General features: G+C 38.3%; 3 protein-coding genes across 5 annotated transcripts in view; 1 reads left to right on the top strand and 2 right to left on the bottom strand.

The window, feature by feature from the left end:
• uba7 (ubiquitin-like modifier activating enzyme 7) overlaps positions 1 to 16173 on the top strand; it is a 35097-nt gene extending 18924 nt beyond the window's left edge. The window contains exons 22-24 of the mRNA XM_063472963.1: positions 12735 to 12836; positions 14008 to 14090; positions 15064 to 16173. Coding sequence (XP_063329033.1) covers positions 12735 to 12836; positions 14008 to 14090; positions 15064 to 15196 — 318 coding nt within the window. The 3' untranslated portion in view covers positions 15197 to 16173. The remainder of the gene's footprint in view (positions 1 to 12734; positions 12837 to 14007; positions 14091 to 15063) is intronic.
• A 1185-nt stretch (positions 16174 to 17358) lies between these two features.
• inka1b (inka box actin regulator 1b) lies at positions 17359 to 19934 on the bottom strand. The gene is made up of 3 exons (XM_063472962.1): positions 19827 to 19934; positions 19696 to 19737; positions 17359 to 18457 (listed from the first exon to the last, which is right to left on the bottom strand). Exons 2-3 carry the CDS (start codon positions 19696 to 19698, stop codon positions 17528 to 17530), a joined length of 933 nt encoding a protein of 310 aa, XP_063329032.1. The 5' UTR covers positions 19699 to 19737; positions 19827 to 19934; the 3' UTR covers positions 17359 to 17527.
• A 1449-nt stretch (positions 19935 to 21383) lies between these two features.
• LOC134627609 (guanine nucleotide-binding protein G(i) subunit alpha-2) overlaps positions 21384 to 25850 on the bottom strand; it is a 47155-nt gene continuing 42688 nt past the window's right edge. For 2 of the 3 annotated variants that reach the window (XM_063473859.1, XM_063473860.1), the window contains 4 exons: positions 24193 to 24322; positions 23556 to 23709; positions 23248 to 23440; positions 21384 to 22580 (listed from right to left, as the gene is read on the bottom strand). In XM_063473859.1, coding sequence (XP_063329929.1) covers positions 23250 to 23440; positions 23556 to 23709; positions 24193 to 24322 — 475 coding nt within the window. In that variant the 3' untranslated portion in view covers positions 21384 to 22580; positions 23248 to 23249. Of the gene's footprint in view, positions 22581 to 23246; positions 23441 to 23555; positions 23710 to 24192; positions 24323 to 25850 lie in introns of those variants that run through there. The other variant, XM_063473861.1, reaches the window with a different exon arrangement.

The raw sequence follows: 25850 nt of genomic DNA, 5'->3' as shown, positions 1-25850 counted from the left end.
CAGCAAGGTAGTTTTCACAAAGATTTCTATACAAGAAGGAGACATTTTTGCAACCAAAGTAGTCTCTCCCATCTCTTTTTAGAAAAGCAGAAACATGCTTTTTATACTGTAAAAAATATGGGTCAGTTTTTCCGTCTGTGTTCTGGTCCTAAAGCTGGCAGTGAACATGCCTGGTAAACACAAAATGTTTGCAGTTCCACAAAAATGGCAGAGTTGCTCACTAAAAAGGTGCCCATTTAGGTTCAGTCCTCCGCCCAAGGACACTTGGCACACAGAGGAGCCAGGGATTGAAGGGCAAATACTCACACAACCCTTTCCACCAACTGAGCGACAGTTGTCCCATATAGTATAATCCATGCCAGCTCTCTCATTCAGTCAAATGTTGAATCAGCTCTGTGACTACCTCAGCTGCAAGTTTAAGGCCGCAGCAACAATGTCCTCTCTGTGCCCTTCACACAGAACAGTCAGCTGCAGCTGCAGACTATTTTCAAACATGCAGGACCTAAAATGCCTGGAAATGTTTGCAAAAAATTTACTATACGATAAAGACATGAAAAGCTTGTTGTTGCCACCGCTATAGTCAGTCAGACAGTAATACATACTAACTGCTGGCACCATATTAATCTAATTATCACAGTGCTCGTAACTATCCACATTATGGAAATAACTCTAGAGTAGACTGGCCTTTGCAATGACTTTAACTTCATCGATTTTCCCAAGCTGTACAAAGCAAAAGCTTCAATTTAAACTAATCAACATTTTTACTTCCAAATTAATTGCAAACTTTTATTTGAACAGGGTTACCTTTTTTTCAAATGAATAACTACCACTTTATATCATTTTTTTTTCAGTTTTTTTTTTATTTTACAAACCAAAGCCACCTTTTTGTTTCACCTTCAAGGTTACTGTGGGGAGTGTTTTAGGGGCCAAAAAAACCAACAGTGATTAACTGGCTGTACTCTACCAACTCAGTGCCTCGCAAATGTAGTGGAGCATTAAGAGATCAGTACTTCCCTTAATAGTTGGTGAGACCAAAACAGATTTACTAGAACAAATCCTCGAAAAAAAATCATGTTGTCCAGTGCATTGTTTGTAAACATATTAAACATAGTAAGTATATTTGAATAATCAGTAGTAATAATAATTCTGCTTCCTAGGGACAAAAAAAAATCTAATTAAAACTATGTACTCTTTGTTTCTAGTTGGACTCTTTTTCTGAGATTTTCTGGCACTAAGTTATTAAAGGACATTTCAAGAGCAGCAAAGATTGATGAGTGCAGCTGTAACTGAGCTGCAGCCTCACTAAAATGCAGAGAAACATCACCCGAGGTCAGACAGAGGAGGACATGTTTCAGCTGTGTGTTAAATATCTCAATCTTCAACCCCTGTAGCACCTTGCCAACGCTCTATCAGTGTATGCTGTCTTTACTTGTCTGCTAGGATGCCTGGTAGTTGTGTTCCATGGAAATACTCCCTCTTACATGCCTGTGCACACATCCTCCACACTCTACTCCTAACTTTGTGCCCTTTCACGCTTCCTCGGTGCCCTACTTCCCCACTTTGCCCTTTCAGTCTCTAATTGAATTAGCAGAGTTGGAGGCAAGACTCTGGAGGCACTCGTCGGTCAATGGTCACACCGCTTCTTTGTTAATTACCTGCAGAAATGATGGTTATTTCCTGCCTTCACAGGAAGCAGTGCATTGAAACCAGATTTCCCAAAGAACTCTATGTAATCTTGCTGTCGGCAGAGAATCAGGAGGAGGCAAGGATTTTATGTCCATCTGCTCCAGTCTCTGTCTCCAGTAAACCTTTTAGTCACAACTTACTTCTTTGTTTGTACTTAAAAATCTGAAAAAAAGAAGAATGTTTACATTTGCTGAGTAGACATCGTGTCTGTTTATTTATTTATTTTTTTTAAAACGTAGAAAAGAAAACCCACGGCCAACTGATTTGTGATTTGAGCGTAATTGAAGGTCACACATCTGTCACACAAATAACAGGGAATGGCTTAAAGACAGAACAAGAACAACAAAGGAGGAGATTTGCCTCACATGTGGTTAAATATGTGTTGGTCTCCTTGGACTGTGCCAGTAAAGAAATGGGGTGAATATGATCCAAGGCCTTCTGGATTCCCAGAGGAGTGTATAGGCCATTGTGCAGTTTGTAACTCAAGACCCAGACATGAATAGTGCTTGCGGGATAATGAGTAATCTGTGATCAACATATGCGGCTTGTGCCTTCTGTTGTTTTCCACGGTTTATTTGGAGGCAGTATTGTTTTGGTAGAATGCTGTTAAGTCAGATGTTTTCTCTGCTGCATTGTACTGTTATTGTTGTGCGTTAGTTCCCCATCTATCTTCTCTTTCCCTTTTGTGTCATCAACAACGATATTGTGTCTTTGCACTGGTTGTTTATTTATGTAGCAACAGACGCAGATCGGATCAGACTGGATATAGCAGATCCAGAACATTGTTAAACACAGATTGTAAGAGGTAATAAAAGTCGCTACCCAGATCTTTTATTTAGCACAGTGTGCGGTCCAGCTCAAAACTCACAAAACTCCATTTATTCAAACTGATAAGCCACCAGTGTTCAATCTAGCTCAGTATTTTTCTCTTCCATACATTTTTAATACAGGGGCAATATGGCAGCTGCAATTCAGCTAAGTGTGTCTTGGTTTAAGTGTGTGTCAAAACTGCTGCATCACTGGCCTTGATCTCCACCTTTCTTGTAGGATTTCAAAAACTCAGAATCTTTGAAAAGGTTGTGAATTGCTCATTGTCCACTCACACTCTTCTGTGCAAATATTAAATTGTTTTGGATTTTAAATTGCAAATGTGGAGGACAGAATGCATGACTTTCTACGTGAAATGCGGCATTTTTGCAGATATTTGAAGATGATACAATCATTTTAGGATGAAAGAACTTTAGCTGTTTATAACAACATTCATTTCTACTTTTGAACTATTGCAGACTCTAATTTATAGATGAAATTATTTTATTAATAAACAGGAAAGAATTACTTTTTTTTTTTTTTTTTTTTTTTTTTTTTTTTTTTTTTAACCTGTCCCGTTTGGTTCTTTTGCCATCAGAATTATTGTCTAAAGGCGAAGAAAGATGCCCAACGGATTTACTTTACCAAATGGACCATCCCAGCCTTGCCGTAATGGTCCATTTGATTCAACTTTTTATTGTTTATTTTATTTTCACTTGCTGAATACGGGACAGACTTGACTGGAGGAGAGAATGTGGAGAAAGAAAGAGGGAAAGAAAAAAACCTGAGAAGAGGGACGGGGAAAAAGGGCAAAAAACAAAAACCAACAGAATAAGCAGACAAAAAATACATATATAAAGAATTACTTTTCAACACAATTGTACAATCAATTAAATCAGTCATAGCTTTATTTATGAAGCACCTTTCAAGGATGTTGTTGCAGTTTCAAGTGCTTCACAAATGAGTGATAAGCTATTAATTAGACATAACACAGTTTAATAAAACAACAAGTTTCTGGGTTCAAATCCAGGCTTGGGGCTCCCTGTGTGGATTTTACATGTTCTCCCTGTGCTTTAGTGGGTTCTGTCCAGGTGCTCTTGTTCCAAAACATGCATGAGTTAGGTTAACCAGAGATTCTAAATTGGGCGTGATTTTGAGCATGGGTGCTTGTCTGTCTCTCTGTGTTAGCCCTTCAACAATTTGATGATCTGTCAAGCTGCCTCTACAAGCATTTTGTGTCCTGCATGTCAGAACTATCAGCAGATTCATGCTGGAGGACCTGAGGGGCTACATTGGGTAATGCACCGTGAGACTTATATACTGGGGTAAGATCACGAAGTTCTTTAAAAACAAGTAAGATTATTTTAAATAGCCAGTTTAAAGACTACTACGGTGTAATGTGCTTTCTCTTTCGGGTCCTAGTAAGCAGTTTGGCTGCCACGTTCTGAATCACTTGTCGCAGATACTAGAATACATTGTATCGTATACAATACATTGTTTGATATAAAGAGATCAAATAGCATTACAGTAATCAGGCATACTAGATATAAAAGCATACCAGATATGAAAGCATATGAAAGTGTATCAGTTTCTCTGCATCACTCAGAGACAGAAAAGGACGTGATTTAGCAGCAATGCTCAGAAAAACTGCAAAAAAACATCAAGAAAGAAAACCAAGACCTACATATCAGACTCTACAGGCCTCACTTGGTCATTTTTATATTTCACAACAGTGCAACTAGAAGAAGATGAAAACAATATGGTTTGTTTGGAAGGGTTGCCACAAGAAAGCATCTTCTCTCTAAAAAGAACATGGCATTACGACTAAGGTTTGCAAAGTTGCATCTGAACAAACTCCAAGACTTCTGGAACAATGTACTTTTGATAGACAAGACCAAAGTGGATATGCTTGGTCATAATGCACAGTCCCATGTTTGGCGAGAACCAAACACAGCATATCAGCACAAACGCCTCATGTCAACTGTCAAGCATATCAGCACAAACACCTCATACCAACTGTCAAGCACGGTGCTGGAGGTGTGATGATTTGGGGTTGTTTTGCAGCCACAGGATGTGGGAACCTTGCCGTCATTGAGTCAACCATGAACTCCTCTATATAACAAAGTGCTCTAGAGTCAAATCTGAGACCATCTGTCTGACAGCTAAAGCTTGGCTGAAACTGGGTCATGAAAGCCATCTATAAATAAATGACTGCAAACCTCAAAGAACTGAAGTAATGTTGTAAAGATGAGTGGGTTAATATTCCTTCAACGAAATGTGTGAGACTGATAAAGTCATATAGAAATCAGTTGCTTGTGCTGCTAAAAGTGATTCTACACCTATTGAGTCCTCTGAAAACTGGAAAACTTCACGTGACTGTAAATGTTAAAAAGTAGCAGCCCGAAAATCGATCCCTGAGGCGCCCCACTGTTTTAATTTATACGTTTGAGCAACATTAATATATATTCTCACAAATAATTTTATACAAAGATCCATCATGAAAACAGAAAAATATTACAGTATTTGTCTTTGTCCCTTTCTCCCATACTTCTTGGTAATCCATTTTTCCCATGTTCCAACTTCTGTTGGAAACTCTTTAAAGCACCAATACTGGTTGGAAATGACTCAAGATGAGTGCAGGTTTCTACACTTTTCATGAGGTCATGAGTTTTTAGAATTTACCCATCAACTCACATCCTAAGAGCATGCTGCCTTGTCTCCTTCTTTTTCTTTCTTTACCTTAATTGAACACAAGAAACCTCAAGAAAAAGCTAAGTTTAAATTAGATAACACTGAATGAGACCATATCCCACGTTTCCAGAGTAAGTAGTGGGTGTCTGCATGGCCCATTATCTGTAACATTTTGAAACCAGTGATTTGACATTTACACCCACTTTTTCATACATCTTCCAGTGTAGCCATTCAGAACGACTATAAACACATCTGAATTCTAACATGGTCAGACAGCATGTCTTGAGTACTTATTACTAAGCCATTCCCTCTTGTTACGTCATAAACAAAATGTTATAATAAGGTCACAGGTGGCACATAAGTGGTTTTCCTAAATTTCACCTACTAATGATATCACCTACTACAAAGGAGTAAATGTCTATACCAAAAATTAGGAAATCCATCCAGCATTTGACTAAAAAACATACATGACAAACACTAAAGACTCAAAGGACATTGCATGTGATATTGGAGCCAGTGGGGCTTACAGGATTGAGCAAATGACCAATATCCTAAAAGGAAATTACTGGTGCCGTGGGTTCAATTCCAACATCGGATAAGAGGGAGACACTTATTTAATGTCGTCAAGAGCTGAATGTCATATTGATCTATAAATATCAATACCTTGTTCCAGTAGCCAATACATGAAAACGTTGCATCATTACATACAGCATCACATCATGTAACCAAAGAGCAGGACCTTTGATTTCTAAAGCTCAGATCAATGTTACAAATAAATACGTAGCAACAAAGGGCATGTTGATCATAGAGCCCAGGGCTGTATGCTGTTATTGAACTGATCCCTGTGATTTGCAGAGAGCTGTGTCCCATTACATGCCTCATACCAATAGTAAACATCGTGTTAGTTACCATATTATTCACAGAGTACGTTCATACATGTGTCTGTGCCTGTATGTTCATAGTAAGTAATGCAGTATTAAGTGCAAGACATCAAGAAATGGCAAAACTGAAATGTGCAGAAAGAAACTTATTCCAAATGGAAGAAAATTATAATGCATATGCATGTCTCACAATCAGATGCATCCCTGTAAGGCATTTTAATTATAATCCATTGCTTTATAAGTGGGAATCCATCAAACATCTGGTGTTTGAGTGTGTGTACAGGCTCCAGCACGTCAGTGGCCCATTTGTAAGGGTTTTATTGACTTAGTGCTTCTGCCCCAGGTCATTTTCAGTCAGGTGGAGTGCTGTTATCTTCTCATTGAAAGACAATCACATTGAGATTCTGTTTGCTGTTTTACACGTCAATGGAAGCCTTTTCAAAGCTTCTCACTGCCTTTAGTCTGTGTGTCAAACTCTGCACTCTCCTGAGAAGAGTCTGATCGCTGCAGAGCTCCTACCCCCGCACTGCCTTCACCGCCTTCACCCTCTATTTGTATCTCACAAGTTAGCTGTCAAAAAGGGGCCTAAATTTAAAATAAACAGGATCTTTAATACTAATGCCGCTTTAAAAAAAAATTGCATGGGAATTGCATCGGGCTGGCATCCTGTCTTCTCTCTGGGGTATGATAATTGCAGAGGGTTGGATAGAACAGTTGGAGGTCCCAGCCATCTGCTTCTTCACTGCAGCCTAAAGAAGAGTGGTGATCAATAGTGGTCAAGTAGCAGATGACACTTCCAATCGAACAAAGGGTATATTTTACATAACAGTACTGTTGTCCCACTAAGGAAAACAAACAAAAGTGTTTCTGATTTACTATTTTTTTTAAAGTTACTCTTTCAGTTTACACTAAATCTGGAACCATGTGGCATTACAGTGATCATGGACTGTTTGGCCTTGATTAGATAGCACACCAAAGGCTTATCTTTCAGTCTTAAATGCTAAAATGGACTGAAGGACTCAGTGTCACCAAAACGATGTTAACTGGGAGATTGGTTTTCTGGTTTCATAGAAACATTGTATAAACAAGCCTTAATGGAAGAATTTCCACTTCACAGCTGAGACTTTCTAGTTTTTAATGTTATTATATGATTGGTCATGAGTGATTTCAGCCATTTTGTCATTTGGGTTTGTGCTATAAGAATAATCTACTGAAAGATGCTGCCTATTTTCACTATTTTAAGTCTCACACGTGCTCACTGGTCATACAATAATGACTGTATGTTTGTATGTATGTTTGTGTCTCATCTTGGATGACTGGACCAATCTCATCGAAACTCTCTATAGTGAGCATCAACATCTATATGGCGTATACAGATATTTTATAAAAATACTACAGTCCCATGTATTTGTAAATTTGACAGTTCAATTGAGCACTGCATGGCCACCTTACAACTGCGTTCACCACGTGGTTATTTGTAATTTAGTGCCTGCATGCTGCATTTGTTTAGTTTGTGCACATTCGTAGTTTGATACGATATGTATTTTAACGGTCAGCGAAAATTTTCAAGCATCAAGTCATCAAAGTAGGCCACTATAAAAACGTAAAGTCTAGAAAATAGTGCTGCAGAGCAAACAACAACAATGTGGAGATAAGAAAGGAAGTCTGAATGATCATCATCATGTCAGGAGACAGTTCATGAAGCAACGCATTGGATATTAGTTGATCTTTAATAAAATACTATATATTAATATGATATTAATATTTATATTGTTCAATATGTGACATTTAAGAGAATTGCTATATTATTACAATCAGGATTGTTCTGGTAAATTTACCAGTATACAGATCTGAGCTAACACCAAAAGCCCTGCATGCAGCACTGGGTGTTAGCTAGTATCTCTGAATGATTTTTACATTTTCAAGAAAATGCATTTTGCCTAATCTTAAAATTTAGCTTCCAGTCTACCAAAAAAAGACTTATGATATGACCTATATGACCTATGATCTACAGAATGGTTATTATGAATTTCATATAACTGAAATCTTCTTATTTCAGCTGGTCCCTTTAGCTAAGTACACAGCAGATTTTATCCCTAGCATCCTCCTGTGTTACACTAAACCTCTATATTGCTTCCTTCACTACATCTATAAACCTTCTCTGAAATCTTCCTTTTTCCTTTATGCCTGGCAACTCCATCTTCAACATCTTTTGTCCAACATATCCACTATCCCTCCTCTGCACATCCCCAAACCATCTCAGTTTTGCCCCTTTAGGCTTTTTCCAAACTGCTTAGCCTGAGCTATCCCTATATCCTATGATTTCTAATCCAATTCCAGTAAAAGTCTTAGCATCTTCACCTCCACCTCTCCAGACCATACATCATAGAAGACCTCAATACCATCTTGTAAACCTTACCCTTCACCCTTCTTGCTATCCTTCTGTCACAAATCACACTCGACAAAAACAAAAAACAAATATATGCTTAAACTGCAGTTAATATCACATTCAGTAATCATCAGCAGTGGAGAGCAATGTGACCTTCAGGTTCATTTAAGAATGTATCTAGAACATTGGATCTTATTGAAATGCTACCAGAATGTCTGTAAAAGGAAAGCTACAAGAAGCTTAAAGAGATCAAGATGAAAATGTGATCTAAAGAGACCACACAGATCCTCCATCTGCCTCCTCTAAAGCTCTCTTTGAGGGCCTCTAAAGGAAAATAGATGCCTTTGAAGAAACAGGCCTCAAGCCTCAATGGGTTGTAAAAATATTTCCACTGTTGGGATTCTTGCCAGCAAGTGAAGCTGAGACAGGAGCGTGCCTGTGCAGAAGTGGTTCTTGTGGCAGGCTGAAAGTGGGAGGGCTTATCAAAGTTTTCATACTGGTCACTGGTCGCTTCCTGTCTCCGAAAGTGCTCATTGTCTCAAAGGGCAAGATTGAAATAGACATGATGAACAACACATTATGATTTTTCTTCAAATGCTTGGTTCTGTTCACAATAACCAGCAAAAATGTGCTTCAGTTAGATTGGGATTCTTTTTACCTCCTTATCAGGTTTATGAGCTAAACTTCCTCAGACTGTAGTCCTGCCCTCATATCTGTAGATGGAGGCATCTATTTTTGGGCTCCATCAATCAATTGCATATGTTTTCAAAAAAGACTGTATTGTGTATCATGTCATATGTTGTTAACAGCCCTAGGGAGTTAACAGTGACTAAAACCAAAACATGTAATCTAGAAAACAAGCAAGCAAAATAGAAAAATAAAACACTCATTTGTGTCCAGTGATATTAAGACTTTGATTGTTGGGTCAGATTTTGGCAGTCTTGGTCTACTTTTGTGTTTTTTTGTCCTTTTTAAAGAGTCTAATACTGTGCTGACTCACTTGAAATAACACTTTGTGAGCCAGGTCCTTCTGACCTTTTCATGTCAGTCTGCAAAGTGTACGCACAGAAAAGTAGCTCACATTCGCTTTGAGTTGGCTTTTAATTTCCCACTTGCTTACATGTATTGCTAAAAGGTCATTTTTGTCTGTAGGCCATATTGATGTCAGTACTCACCTATGTTTATGTGATAATACACATATATTATGGAATCAGCTGATTACATTTAATATTATTAAGGGGGTGAGGATTTATATATTGTGTGTGTTTTTTTAATCCCACGTTCAGTGTGTGTATGATTTTGGCACTGTATGTGGCCTGTTTTCACATAGATAAAATACTGTCTGTCAGGAAGAGAAGGGGGGATCACTGGGCTTCCTGTCAACAAGAGGAAGCAGCCTGCACGTTTGGCTGTTAATGTCAGATGTTGGGGAACTTCATATCTGAACACGCACGGAGTGAGAATTTACATCATGCATTGTAGTTAATTATGGAGAAGTCACAAACACTGATGGAGTATTTGAGAAAAGCTTTATTTCATTAAACCAAAAACAACCTCACAGATTGTTTGAAGGGCTCTGTAGAGTGAGAATGAAAAGCAGGGGGAGGACAGATCAGAGCCAGAAATATTACACATGAAGCAAGTCTGGTTTTGTTCTGGAAAAAATGCTTCTTTCAAGTTTTATGGGGGGGTTTGAAGCTCTTTATAATAAAAAGACTATAGAGCAGATGAAAAAAAATTATATACTGTATTTTCACCATATTTTCATCAATTTGAATTTATGTCCCTCAGGCTGATGAAATAGCTATTTGCTTCGTTCTCATCTTCTAAAGTTAGACTGCACACAACAGCTTAATTTGTACCACATACAACAATAGACACACAGCAGTGAACCTAAAAGCACACTTATAGCCAGTATTGAATCCTTAATAAAGTGGTTTTTGAGGTTCGACAACCTGATACTCAACTACAAGTCTCAACTGAATATGTGCAGCTGTGATAAGCCACCAAGCAACACTTGGGAGGAATTTGTCATTTGCACTATTCTCAACATAACAGAGGTGCTGTCAGACAGTAATTCTAAACTCTAACCTCAAGACGACCTTTGCCAGCTTTTATTGTATATACACTATCCACTATAAGTGCATGCAGTTTAATTATAACCACTTCAGAAGTGCAGCTAAAAGTCTCTTAACAGTGTCCCCAGTCTGGCAGTTCAGTTTAAGACAAAAACAATAACTTTCTGATCCACATTTCGTTTGGTTCCCCAGAAAGAACTGTTTTGTGGGGGCATTTTTGTTTTTATTGCGGAAGTTCCATGACAGAAAGATACTGCATTTGTGCTTGTGGGAAACCGTTTGTAATTGTTTCCAGCGGCCTGTTAGTTTCCAGCATTCTCGTTTATTTTTTCACTCCTGTTATACTGTCAATAGTTGACGTCACCATGGTAGCTGATTGGCTTTTAGTTCCCCCCCCAGAGTTGGGTGACAGACTTGCGAGAGAGGAAAGGAGGAGTGGGAATAAAAATAGACTGCACGCCTGCTTTGCATTGTGTATGAAGAGCAACTGCACACAAAAGCATAGGTACACTGAAAACACACAATCCACTTTACAGTCCAACAGTGATGTTGCATGTGCAAGGTCATAAAAGAATCCTCTTTTCTTAGATGTGTTCAGGTTCTAGTTCTTGTTCTTTCCGTGGATAGTTTAGGATTGTACTAACAATTGATGCTAGTCCCACGTTAAAATAAGCTGACATGTCCACCCTTATGATGCACATCTTGCAAACAAAATGCAAGAAAGCATTTTAACTGCTCAAATAGAGTAGAAAAGTATTTAACTATTAGTCCATTTACAAAAGTGTGCTTTGTCTGAAAACTGGGACAAAGGACATCGACATCACATCCAGTGAGACTTGGGTAAAAGTATGTCTCGAGTGTGTCTCCATAACCTCAAACCTCATAAGTGGTGGGAGTTGTAAGGGCTAGTCAAAAAGTTCCCCTTGGCTGCTGAAGCAGAGATAATTGGACCCAGGTTCAGCCAGAGTTTTGGTATTCTCAGCTCGAGCCAACTTTTGATCTTCACAACTTCTCCTAGCAGACAGGGTCTGTATGTGAGCAGAGTCGACTGACTACGTGACATGTTTAACTTAATTTCTGCACGTGAGGATTTCTGATCCATTTCCATCAGGTCATATTTTTTTTTCCTTAGATCTTACGTATGTGGATTATCATGTTTAGGGTACGCATATAGTCCCAAGTGATGAACAATAGTGGCAAATGCATTGTTTATGCTTACAAGGGTTTAATTAATTTGTTTCAGTGTGCAAAGTCAAAGATTAATCCTATTGACCTTATAAATAACTTAATTTACAATCTGATCCCATGAGAAAGTGAGGGGTTTGAAGGCAGTGCCTTTTGTTTTTGGCCCCTGTTGTATTGTAGGCTGTAAAATTAAAATCAGATCAATCATTTCACTTTGGCCACTGCTCAATATAATGATATAATACCAGCAAAACTATTAAAATTCCAATTTGTTTTAGTGTCTTAAGTGCCAATTAACTCAACCTTAATGTGGCCATTTAAGGACATTTGGAAAGGTTGCCGATTGTCTCAAACACACATAAAACTGCAACTAATATCTATTTAAATCAGCTTGAATTTTAGTCTAAAATTTACTCAGTGTGCTTAATATGCTTAATCATATTGTGCAAATATACCTTGAATATCCTTAAGGCATGGTCCTTACAGTGGAAATAAGAAGAGTTCAAACAATGGATGTCTTTATACTTAGACTCAAAAACTTCAGGAAATTGAGAAAGAAAATAGTCCCTCAGATTTAAAATGTCAACAAAGTGAAGTACAATCTGGCAGTCTGTGGAGAAATTCCCATGTTGTTTCTCTTGCAGCACATTTATATTCACACAGATTTTTTAGATTTATTTTTTACTTTTATAAAGATGTAAACACACAACATTACATGGATGAATGTAGATTCTACTGGTGCAGATCATAAACTGTGAAGTTTCAAAGATGTAACTTGAGAAAAGTGCCCTTCATCATATATGAGGAAGAAGCTTCTTGACCTTAGTGTGGCTGGTTCTAGAGTGCTGATTGTTCTCAGCTGCTCTACCAATGAAAAATGCAGTCTCTCTGTCTTTGAGCATGCAGGACTCTTGTTATGGACTCAACCATTTTCTGCACATCCCTCACAGCAAGCAGTAATTCGTCTGTCATCTTTGTCCGTGTGAGTGTTGCTGTATGTAATATGTCTATCATCAGGTTGCAGGAAAGAAATTCAGCCTGTGGGATGACTTCCTCGTTGAGGGCAGAAGAAGTGGTCAGCAGGAAATGACCTTGGAGGATCTGTTCCAGTGTATCAGGGTATGGCCTTCTTATTTCTTTCAGCAAGGAAACACACTTTCTTCACAGCGGGTGCTGCTGAGTACACACATGATTTTTTTATTAACCTTTCCACCCCTCTACACAACGCCCATTGTATAACCTGACTTGCTATTTTACACTTACCTTCTCAGAGAAATAAAAATTACAGTGAATAAGCATTAGAGAATAAAAATCTTCTTGCTGTTGAAATTTGTAGTGGGTTAAAGAGTGGCTTTGATAAGTAAACAGGTAATTGCTCCTTTTATTAGTAAAACAATACTTTTGAAAATAAGATCTACAAATTCATGCAGTGAACAGTTTAACTGAAAAACTTCTCATAAATGTTGCATTTTCCTGTTTCTGCACTGTTTTTGTCACAGTTTTTGTACCTTTTCAGTCCTCTCAGCAGTTCAGAATAGAGCTGTGCTTTGGTTGAAGGCAACCTTGACACTGTTGTACTTTAATCACGGTCTGGGTTGTCTGGGTTGTCCATCTTATCACCAGTAACAAAAGACAAGAGCAGCACGTGATACTGAATTCAGTCCTCTACTGTGAGGAATGGCAAGTCGTTTAATTTCAGGATGTCACTCCCATCCCAGATAGAGTGGTACAGCTGACTGTTGACCTGAATGTCGTATCCTAGAATGCAGTGATGGAAAACCCATCCTTAACATCCCATTGTAACTCTGATTTTAACCAACATGCAAACTCTTCCTGTTTTTAGTGCGATCTTTATTACTTTTCTACACTGTACATTTGATCTCTGAGTCACTGTCTTCATCATACGTATGAGATATGTTTGTTTCAACCAGAACATCTGAGCACAGCACACCCAGCCTATTTGTTAGGTGCTTGCAATCTTGCTCTGAACAGACATTTGGTTTATTGATGGTGTTGGATTTTATTTTTCTGAGGAAGCAAAGGGAAAATAAATTGGCACGTCTTCTCAGTGCTCCAGTTTTTTCTTTTAACCTTTTAACCACTGGGTTTCCTTAGTTTGCTTGTGGAGTTTCCTGAACTGCTGCAGACTTTCAGCTCTGCAGACTGGTGTCCTTGCAGAAGGACATCAGTCTTTGTTACTGCGTGCACTCTATCTGTGTTTACTGTCATGGCTTATTGTGCTTATTATACTGTACTACAGATTTAATCTTGACTATTTGTCTTTGTGCAGGAAAAGTGCAACTTGAATGTCTGCAGTCTTTTCTATGGGAATTCTGTCTTATTCAATGGACACAAAGAGAGGCTGAAGAAGAGGTATGTCTTAAAACACAGATACAGTACAAACTGCCCATCACTACCTTTACGTGACCTTTACTGCACATATAAACAGTCACAATAAGCAACAGTCTCCTGTTTGTTTAGAGGCTAATGAGGTGTTTCCTCCTAGCCGGTGAGGAGAGAGCATGTTGACACACTAACACGCATCACTAAACACAGATGACTGAAACTCCTCCTCGGGTTTCCTTCTGTTTGTTGAGGAAAGACGTTAAAGAATAAAATGAGCGTGACATTCTTTTTCTGCATTGTAGAAGAAGCTATGGTGTTTGACCCATTCAATGCTGCAGCAAATTAAAGGCATGTTTCATTAGCTCCAGGGTGTTTGAAATGAATCAGATGACTCGTGCTGCAAACTGTCCTTATCAGTTAAATAAAGACCCTGCAGGATTTTTCGATTCCTTGAAGAGAGTAGGAGGGAAATGTAATAAATCACTTTTCACCTCCAAACTTTATAGGCAATGGCTCACTGGGTAAACTGAAATATTCGATTATTAGTCCCGTCTGCCAAAATAATGTTGTGAGTACTTGAAGCTCAAGTCTCTGGGGAGCTGGTGTTGTTGTTATGATTAGGTTAACCTACAGGGAGAGAGAGGTGCAGACTGCGGGCCATGTGGACAGCAGACCATACAAGATAAATGTCCTCTGGTGTATTCACTTCCTGTGCAGTCACCCTGTCCAGAGCTTCCTATGTTGGACCACTGAAAAGGGAACATAAAAACTTGGACAATGCATTTGTTATTGGGGTTAATTTTCTTCTATCTGCTAGTTATTAGTTATGTTTAAGATTTTTCATGCAATATAAAGCTATGTGGAGATATATACTACAAAAGAGGTATTAGTAGGAGCATCTGATTAATAGTGAGAATATGCAGTTGTTCAACACAAGCTTTGATTTCCACATTATTATTTAGAATAATTATGATTTATTTATTTATTGATTGATTTGCAGAGTGTCTGATGTAGTGAAGGAGGTAACAAAGGAAGACATCCCTCCACATAAGAAGATGCTGGAATTAATCCCGTCATTTTCTGAAGATGAGGACTGCGAGTCAGTCCCAACTATCAGATACCTTTACTTGTGATACCATCAGCACAGTTTCAGTGAATATGAGTTGCATGGATCTACTGCTGTGTAACAATGGGAATTCTCAGGATCTAACATTTAAAAATGAACAGATTTTATTACCTGACCTTGATATTTGAATGATTTTCTTCTATGTTTTTATTCCTCGTGTTTTTAAATTATTGAAATGGCATGATTTTTGTTAGACCGCATTCTTTGTTGTGTTAATGAACTATGTTTAAAAAACACTGATATATCGATTTATAAATCATTATACGGAAAATGAGGAATCTTGGCAAACTGCACTCTTTTACCTAAAATTTTGAGAAGTTATGAAGTTGCAAAGACATACACGATAGATCTCCCACTACTGGGCCAGTGTTGGTAATTAGGCTTAAGTTAATGTCATGCTGTGCACAGTGTTTATGGATATGGAAGATATACTGCCATATGTTCAGGGTGGAGAAGCCAAAGTCATTTAGCAGGATTTCATCTGTCCTCAGCATGCTTCTGTACATTCCCCGCCCCTTTCTGCAGCCTCAATGTTTCACTCCACACCCTCACATTAACAGGCTGACATTATTAGCACGCTCTTGATGCTCTTGTCTGAATTTGATTTATATAAAGTGAATCAGCTTTGTAATTTTCTCTGCAACTACTTAATATATGTCTTCAACTTTACCTTGTAATTTGCATGATGATACAATTTGCGATTACATTCAGTTGGAACAATAAAATGCCTCTTTGAGGAACAAGTTATTTCTGTGTATTTCATGAACAGACCTCAGTTCCCCAACCATCATTTAAAATGTTCTTTCTCTGCTGGTATTGTGCATGCAGTACTGTGCAAGTCTCTTGAGCCACTTCGCATTTCTTTATATAAATTGTTTCCGAGGAGCCAGATGTTCTCCAAATTTTCAAAGTTGCCTTGCGTAATAGTTCTTCAGGCTTTCTGGAGAGTTTTTACTTGGACATTGGATGCCTTTTGCTCATTTTTAATTTTGTCCTTGACTGTTGTAATCCACATTATACTAATGTATGACCTATTTCAGCATAAAAAAGGCACCTAACTCAATGGATAAACTAGTGTAGTGCCTACATATAACTGACAACTTAGCAAAGAAACAATTTCAGTTGTATCTTTAGACACTTTAGATACTAGCAGATTGTTGCAAACACAAAAAAATTGTTTGTGTTTTTGAATCTATGAAAAAATGCCAACGATGACAATCGTTTGACATTCGTGAAATAGTATTTTTGCACCAGCAAGAAGATTCCTGAAAAGCTATTAGCTGAAAACTTGGCATATCTCTGCATGATATGCAGTGTGGGCTTCAAAGGAAATTGGACAAGTGGAGGACAAAAGAAGAAGTGACAGACGTACGAAAACTATCTACAGCAGATGAACAACATCTGAAAGTCCAGCAATACCTTGACACAATACCTGAGAAATGTCTGGTTCTTGATCTGTGAAGAAGCCTTCTTAAGAAAGGGAAACAGGCAGAAAATGCTAAGGTATGCTAAATTACACAAGAGCTGGACTTATAGTTATTGGAAACAGGTTTAATGAACTGTCATGGTTTGGGACTGGATTTCAGGCAGTGGTCAAAAATGATGGAATTATGAACCCAGAAATGTATCGTCAGAAGTTGATCCACCATGCAATACCATCTGAAAAGCATCCGATTGGCTATAGATTCTTTTTTTTTTTTTTTTACCATGAGAGTGATGCCAAACACACTGCCAGTGTTGTAAAAGCATACCTGGATAGAAACACACATACTCCAGCAGTCACGAACCTGCCTCTCCACAGTTGCCTTATATAATGTATTTCCATATGCACGTGTTTCAATAAACTGGATCTAGTTTAGGCTTTCCTAGGAAAACATAAAGAAATGAGAAGTGGATCAAGACTTTTGAACTACACTGTGCAAGTTTTGATGTACACCACTCTCTTTTCTTAATCTGGTACAAACTCTGTGCCCTTTACACAGCTCCTAAACCTTGTTTTGTATTTGTTTTCTGTTTGTTTTTAACTAATTGGTGTGATACAATAATTATATCAACGCATTTCAGTCGTTTTATGTCTGTTAAAAGTTGACACAAAATACTGCTGTGATGATGAAGCTTTAAGATGATTAAAATTATTTGAATGCAAAACATTGATTGGTTTTTGTACATTTTTAATATTCTTGTAGCATTTAGCACTGCTCAGACAAACAGGGACAGACAAATTTGCATTAAATAATAATACTACTAATAAAAATAATAATAATCAGCTTTTATTCTGAAAATATAAACACTGAAAAAATAATAGTTCTTTTGAAACGGGTGTCTGTAGGTACAGTCTTCAGATGTAGCCAATGATGTCATTGCATATGATGGGCTGCCGGCTCCCTGTCTTCATGAGAGCGGTGAACTGGTAAAAATCAGTGTCCAGTGTATGTAGACCTGTGTGGGACTGGTGAAAGAAAGGTTTGAGTCCTTGGAGTCCCACGGGACAGGACATTCGTTTAGAAGCCTCTGCACCCCTGCAGCCCTTGGTGGAGTCTCCTGGCCTCTGCCTCATCTCCACACCTTTGGACACCCCTGCAAGTTTTCGGCGCATGTTAACCAGAATGTCTTTGGCAAGACGTCGGCCTGCATTTGGTTTTTGTTCTGCTGGCTCAGGGAGCTCCGGTAGGTCCATCCAATTCTTTATTAGGTCAGCAAAACTGTTGTCACCCAGAACCAAGGGTTGTCTGTTCCTGCTGCGGCTTAGCAGCAATGTCGTCCAGTCCTGTTGCTCACTGGCCTCGAATGATGTCCAGCGCTCCAGACAGGCGTCTGATGTTGATTTGGGTCGGATACGACCAGAAGGTCCTCTGTTTGTGCGGAGACAGGCAGAAGAAGAAACTCGTATGTTTCTGGTCCTCCTCAGCACCACGCCTTCATCAGGCCAAGAAGCTTCAGAGTAACCTGAGTCAAAGTCCACACTCTTCTCACTGCTGGGAGAGCCCTGTTTCAGCCTTTCATGCTCCTGTTGCTCTTCCTCTTCTTCCAGTGGGCTGGCCAGGCAGCAGGCAGAGTCATAGGTGCTGGCTTCACTGGCATCAGAAGCACGCAGTCGAGTGAGTCGCTCTTGCTGTGCCCTCTGTTTGTAGAGCCGAGTGACAGCGAAAGACTGAACACATGGTTCGCTAAGTGGCCTCGGCCTGCTTATCTGCTTCAAGTCCTGCAGGGATCTCCTCATGTACTGCATGTGGTCCCGCAGGCAGTCAGAAGAATCTCCTAAACACAGCTTCACAACAGGAGAGGCAGACAGTTAGTGGTGCAAGGAGAATTTAAATAAAGTCTATTCAAAATTGACATGTCCACCAAAACTACTTAAGTAAAGACAAGCTATGTTCATTCGTTGCAACAGACAAGAGAGCTCCTAGGCCGCCTTCCAACATATCCCATCATCCCCTGGCTAGTCTAGCTAAATCTTGAACAGTTCAGTGTGTTATTTCCAGGACTCGGCCAATAAGATTTTTACCAGCTGAGATCACTGCGCTCTCTGACCATATAACAACTCAAACATTCCTGAAAAACCTCAGCTTTATGGAGACCATCCCATGCAATATGAGTCCAGAAAATGAATTAAAAGCACAGGATGCACATTTCATACTGGGGAAAACTCTCCCTGCCTCCTAAATTTAGAGGGGAAGTTGAACAAAGTAGAGCTTAGTCTGGAGTGGAGTGTGAAGGCTCACATATCCTCTCTGGATTCCCCTAGTTCACAGGATGTGGACTGGCATGTATTATAAAACAGGAAGTGACAGCAACATTTTGGAATTGCACAAAGATCATGTGCTCAGTGTTAATTAAACCATCTCCCAGTAGGCAGTATAATTATATTGATGAAAAAATCCTTTAAATTTTAATCTGCACTTTGATCATTACAAAAATGAAGAAAAAACTACAATTTACTAAGTGTTCCTGGGTCAGGAAGTTGCAAAAATGCCTCCAGTCTAATCCGTAGTGCTATTGTTTAGCTTTCAAGTTCTTACAATATTTGGCTTGCTGAGCTTCTAACTCCTGCCACTGTTTGTCTTGGAGTACTAAAGGTACCACAATGCCATGATGTTATCACAGCTGTGGGTGCTGAACCATTTGGCCTCTGGGGGAGACTTCATCTGACATGCAGAGACATCCACTGTGAGATTCTGTGGTCAGTCTGCCACTTTTAAAATGCCCTGTTCTTCTTGGCTGCTTTCACACAATGGGCTAGAAGTGATTCACCCAGCTGTGTGCTTTTGGCAAAGACAGTCTGGTTTGAATTAACAGTGACTTAGTGGATTAAAGCACTATAAAGAGAAGTTTATCAAGGAATAAAATAAAAACAAAACAGAAAATAAATACCAAAAAACTAGGAGAAGCCAGTGCCTTAATAAAGCTTCACATAGTGGGTTTACTAAGGGGTGTGGGCATTTGTACTCTTAATGAAACTAATGCAGCACCTAAAATACAAGTAAACTAAAGAAAAAATAAACTTACCATTGCTTGTGAGAAAGTGAAGTTCAAACCCCGTGTTTTTTTCTGCAAACGAAAAGAGAGTAGTGGATTAAGTTGTGAGCGTGTGGCAACTACCACCCCTCCTAAAAACACAGCGGTTTGCCAATACTCACCTCTGTATGTGGCTCGAAATGAATCGCAGCACAATCAACAACAACTCCTCAGATGAACAGCTGATCGGAGGTTTGTTCTCTCTTTGTGGGTCCTCTCTCCTCTGAACCAAATGAAGCTCCGTCAGCGGACTTTGTCGATGCTGAGCTTTTTGTCGCAGCGAATCAGCACAGCCCATTACAAAACAGCCAATAGTGAGTCGCCTGAAATAAGATGCCCCCTGGAGTCATTTCAGTAGTTCCCGCTGTGCGTTTCACACCACACTGTTGGGACTCCACATCTGGAGCTCTTTAAATTAGACACCTGAGAATACTCCAGTCATCCAATTGCTATTTTGAATTTTCTGAGCACTATACATTTCCAGCAGAGTTATTATAGTTTCCTATTTTCCAATTAGTTTATACTTTTTTAAAAATTTCATTTTGACTGTTTTTGTATCCGTTTAGTTTCCAGAGTAGTGCTGCTCGTTTCGGTTTAGTTGTTATTGTTTGGAAATGTTTTTGCTATTTTCAGTGTTAATATTAGTCTTTTATTGTATGGAGGAAATATGCCAGAGACAGGATCTAGGAAAATTACTACAAGCAACAAAAAATAACTTTTTGAAAGCAGTTGACTTTCAGTCTTATAGACAACTTTCAATAAACATGCCCGTTAAATACTCATGAGCTAAGTTATGATACAGTTTATTAGATTAAGAAATACTAAAACTAAGGACATTACCTCTATATCCCCCCCCCCCCCCCCAACAACTTTACAAATAATTTCAGTTAGTTTAAACCTTTACTAAAAGTCGATTTTTTTTTATTTTAGTTAAATAAAATGTTTTTTTCCACGTGTAGTTTTAGTTAGTAATTTAGTTATAATATATATAATGAAAAAATAGTGAAAAAATGTGATTTCAGTTGATAAACAAGCATTTAAAAGACATTTTTTAGTTCACTCCAGAATCGTGCAGGCTACTAAAGGCCGCTGCTGCAGAGCGGTTTAGGAATACAGCTGTGCCTGAAGTCCCAGGTATGTATTGATAGAAATAAATCTACATGTCGCCACCTTGTGGATCTTTTCCACAAAACTTCTTCAGCAATGCGTATTCACTATTCTATTCTAATGGTCCTTTTGAAACGCAAAATGCCTTCTGGCATGACTACCGCGCGTCATTATCTCACCTCTTTATATGCTGACAACACTCTGTATTGTAATTCAGCAAAGTTTAGGTTGCAGTCGCACTCATTTCTTTGCTTTAAGTACCTATTACATGCTCAGTTGCAAGAACTAACGTGTAAACAAGTTTGGCTTATAGCTGCAGTTTGTCCGAATGGTATTTAATAGTCTTGTTTTACCAAAATACTTTTTAGTTTAGTTGCATGATTTTCCTTTTCTTCTCAGTTTTTTGTTGATGTCTTTTTAATCAGCAAAGTGCTTATTCTATATTTTAAAGTTGCTCAATTCATTGTCTTTAGTGTCCTTTTGCTAGTGAACTGGTTAAAAAATGAAGAAACAAAATAAAGTATTCTGAATTTTCCTTTAACACATCACACAGCAGAATAAAAGATCATGTGACCAAACCTTTATTTACGTTTAACAAGTGAATGACTTTAATCTTAACAAACAACTATCATCCATTTGTCTTGGTATTGTGGTGCATCCTAAATGACGGATTATGTGAACTGAAGTGGAGTAGAAATAGCCCTAGTTCACACTATGAAGATAGCATGTCTCTAAAGAACGAGTGTAAACAGATATCAAGGCACAAACATATGTAAAAAGACTTGGATTGAAATAAAAAGTACAGAACGATCCATGTTAGGAACAGACATAACCACTTAAAAATCTTGCAGATATCTTAAAAGTGACACATAACCATTTATGTTTTGTTTCTTTTAAGAAGTTACTTAAGGAATGTTAATCAGTTTGTGGGGAATACAGGCTAATCTATGGACAAGTCATGCAGAACAATGCACTATAGTACAAGAGTGAATATTGATTCTGTGTAAACATTGTACAAAAACATTTTCCCTTCATCCATTTTCATTCTCCATGCTTGTTGGTTTTCTTCTAAAAAATAAGTTCTGTTTACAGTCAAAAGGTTCATAAAATGCCAGTTAACATAAGTTAATAGAATTTTTATAAAAAAGGTTCGTTTGACTTTATCCTCTTATTAAAATTCAAAAGTAAAAGGCAAAGTAAAATGTAAACCTAAAAGGAAAACACAATAAGAGATCCAAATATAAAAGAACGCTGAATAAGTCAAATAAATACCAAGAGGTTCCCCAACTGGTCCACGAAAATGGAAAACATGTTTTTTTTGTTGTTTTGATCCCTCCAGTGTTTTGATTTAGTCATTTGGTATAATGAGATTGCAGGTCTTAATTGTGTCAAACTTTACTCTTACAACAATCATTTATTGAAGGCCAGTTGGCCAACATAAAGTTACACAGTTTCCAAATGCAATTAAAAAAGCAGATCTTTTCATGTAAGTGCCTTAATTGTTATTTGATTGCTTTTGTCAAATTAGAAGGTTCTCGGTCATATATGTGTACAAGTAACCCCTGATAAGGAGCAGTAAGCTATACAGTATATAAAAACAATAACAACAGATCAGACAGATAACGTGATGGTTGCAAAACAGTGATTGTTAAAGTTCTTTCAGGTTCCCCCTCTAGGAATCAGTTCTCTTATGGTTTTCATTATGAAAAGCAGTAATCATTCATGGCTATTGCAGTCACTCATGCAGTCTGTGTGCGTCGGGTTTTGTCCTGCATGAAAAGACAAAGAAGTATACATTCTTTAGACAAGTAAATGTACATAATATAAAATGAAGAAAAAGGAGCTCTTGTTTCACGTTTGACTTTCTGATTTCTAGTGTTGATTACAAATTTGATTCTTAGTGAAAAAATTGCACAGATCTTGAGAAGTTAAAAAAATGCAATGTAAAAAGTAATTTCACTCTATTTAAATCACATTCAAAACTATTATTTTTACAGGAATAAGTCACTATACAAATTCATGCTCAAAAACTCAAAGTTCCCAAGTTCTGTCTTCCCTTTAATTTTCTTTTCAGCAGACATGAAATTAATTTTGTATCACAGCAACGACATTTGTCTTACTCTGGATAATCCACTGTTTACTATTGCCGAACAACAAGACAACCCACTTGATGCGCTCAAGCTAAATGATTTTTGCCAGCTTTTCTTACACATTACTTAAGCGATGAAGCATTAAATTAAAATGCTGCCAATTTATTTCTTCACAGTGATAAATTATTACAGCTCTAGACTGAATATTGAGTTGTGCCAGTACAGACAATACATAGCTGATGAGATCATTAATAGGCCACCTAAATGACAACCCAAATGAAAATACAATGAATAACAGCCCATGATTAGGCTTTACGGTAACATTTCTACCCACTCTGAAGCATACCTTTAGAAAAGACCACAGTCTTTTAGGTTGTTCTTAATAATAACGTCAGTGACAGCATCGAAGACAAACTGCACGTTCTTGGTGTCAGTGGCACAGGTGAAGTGGGTGTAGATCTCCTTGGTGTCCTTTTTCTTGTTCAGGTCCTCAAACTTGGTCTGGATATAGCTGGCAGCCTCATCAAACTTGTTGGCGCCTGTAAAATATGATTTAGGAGACAAGGAAGCAGTTTATTATCGAGTTGAACTTTCTGCAGAGAATGATCACTGTGATCTCAGATGCAGTATCACTCCTGATGCTCCACTGTGTACCTGCGTACTCGGGGAAGCAGATGGTAAGAGGGCTGCGGGTAATCTTCTCCTCAAAAAGATCCTTCTTGTTGAGGAAGAGGATGATGGAGGTTTCGGTGAACCATTTGTTGTTGCAGATGGAGTCAAAAAGCTTCATGCTCTCATGCATTCGGTTCTAAAGAGAATCAAAACTGGTCATGACTTTCACTACAGTGTAACAGTTCATCAGCGCTGCCACCAGGGGACAATGTTCTTCTATATTATAAAAGTGAGGACAAATATTGCAGGTACTTCACAGCATCTCTTGGCCAAATGTCTCCTGAGCACTTTCTTTAAGCAATTCATGAAATTGGGGTTAAATAGTTCATGTGCTATAACTTGAACAAATAGCTATTACGTCTTTTATTGCATAATTACACTTCACAGTGAAGCTCAATGAGCTAATTTTACAACATGGAGCTGACTATTATTCAGCCATTATAAGGAGGAATGGGAAATGGTACATTCCTTGTAGTGCAATATAATGTAATGTATCACATACTGAAAATGAGCCTGAAAGCAGATTTATGAAGCTAGTAAAGTGATATCATCCATACAGAAAGAGGCTCACATACAAGTACACATACACACAAGCATAAGAGGGTGGACTTTTCCTTACCATCTCCTCGTCCTCTGCCAGCACCAGGTCATAAGCACTCAGTGCAACACAAAAGATAATGGCTGTTACTCCTTCAAAACAATGAATCCACTTCTTTCTCTCTGAGCGCTGGCCTCCCACATCAAACATTCTGCCAGAGAGATCAAACAAAGGAGGTAAATTGTGTGTTTCCGTGTCTATATTTGGGGAAGGAGGTCACAATAAAAAAAGGAGTAACGTGAACCTAACAGGGGAAAAAAACTGCTATTTCAGGAAAAGTGCTGTGAATGAAGGAAGGGCAAACTTAGAGTGACATTCAATCCCAGGAAATAAATTGGCTTTCATGTAGTTGTTTGGGGACCAAAAATGGTGAGGAGGTGGAGAGACGTCTGTCACATAATTTATCCGATAAAAGACTGCAGGGTCAGTGCAGGATAGAAGAGGCAGACAGGGTCCATATTCAGAGAAAAGCTTCAGTTAATGGGGATGCTGAGACTTGATTAAAACTCGCAGAAGAGAGGTGTGAGAAAAGCCTACGGAAAGATAAAAACAGTTCACCAGGACAACTGCTGCATACCTATATAATACAGGAACCCAAAATGAAGTTTCGACCAGACATAACGTGATCTAAAGCCAGCCACTGTCAATGGTGACAGCATCTGCATGCATCTCCTTTCTGAAGCTTAAGGTGAATAGAGCAGAAACAGCACAAACGTGGCTTTTTTTGTATTGATCGCCTTCATGCATTATTTAGCTCAAATACTGAGGCTGTAACACAAAGCAAATATCAGAGTTTATCAGGAAGCAGGTCACACCAAAGCCAAGTGGATACAGCTGCCTTTTTATTACCCATAACCTCTTAATATGTATTAAAAAGTGCATTAAAATGTGTTGAGACCCAAAAAGACAAAGAAATCTGCAAAAAAAACAAAAATATAGATCATCTTTTTTATCTACCTGACACTCTCTTTCTCGATTTATACCCTTTGCACATTTATATAACATACTTTACATATTCACTTTACATATCTATGCACGCATTACTATCCCACACATAAGTGCTTGGGCTGGGTTAGAGCACATTTTATGTAAGACCAACAGTACTAGTTCTGTGCCATGTCAGACAAACATGTTTTATTACTAAATAATGCTCTGGTTTTATTAAGGAGGAGCACTGTGGGAAGGATCTAATTTATTAGTCAGCTCTTAGTGCAATCACAGTAATTAAGCTTTTAATTGCTGGTATATTTTGTCTTCTGATGTTTTAACATATTTCAAGCCAGGAGGGTCACTTGCCCCTTAACGCTATAAAGATTGAGATCAAAATCAAGTGTAGATTTTTTGTGGTAAACTAGAACCACGTTAACCCATGAACTCTGGAAAATGTAGAGAAAATCAGGTCCTCTCTTGCCCTTTTCACAGTCACCATGGTTCATTTCCCCCATAAATCCCCATGAACTGCTGACGAGACACCTCCGACTGCAAACACGTAAAACAGAGCAAGAAATAGTTTCTTTCAGACACGTTTTCATGGTTGAAAATAATCCTGTGCAGAAGGCAGGACATATGACAGCCACTAACAGTGAACTGTACAGATTGATACTGCTCTATTCTTAGATGTGCAGATATCAGACATGAACTACTGTGGAGCTGGCAGGTTAAAGACAGTTTTCATGTTT

The sequence above is a fragment of the Pelmatolapia mariae genome, linkage group LG5 (genome assembly GCF_036321145.2).
Source record: "Pelmatolapia mariae isolate MD_Pm_ZW linkage group LG5, Pm_UMD_F_2, whole genome shotgun sequence".
Lineage (NCBI taxonomy): Eukaryota > Metazoa > Chordata > Actinopteri > Cichliformes > Cichlidae > Pelmatolapia > Pelmatolapia mariae.
Note: the sequence above shows the minus strand (reverse complement) of the source record. Positions and strands in the feature narration are given on the sequence as shown.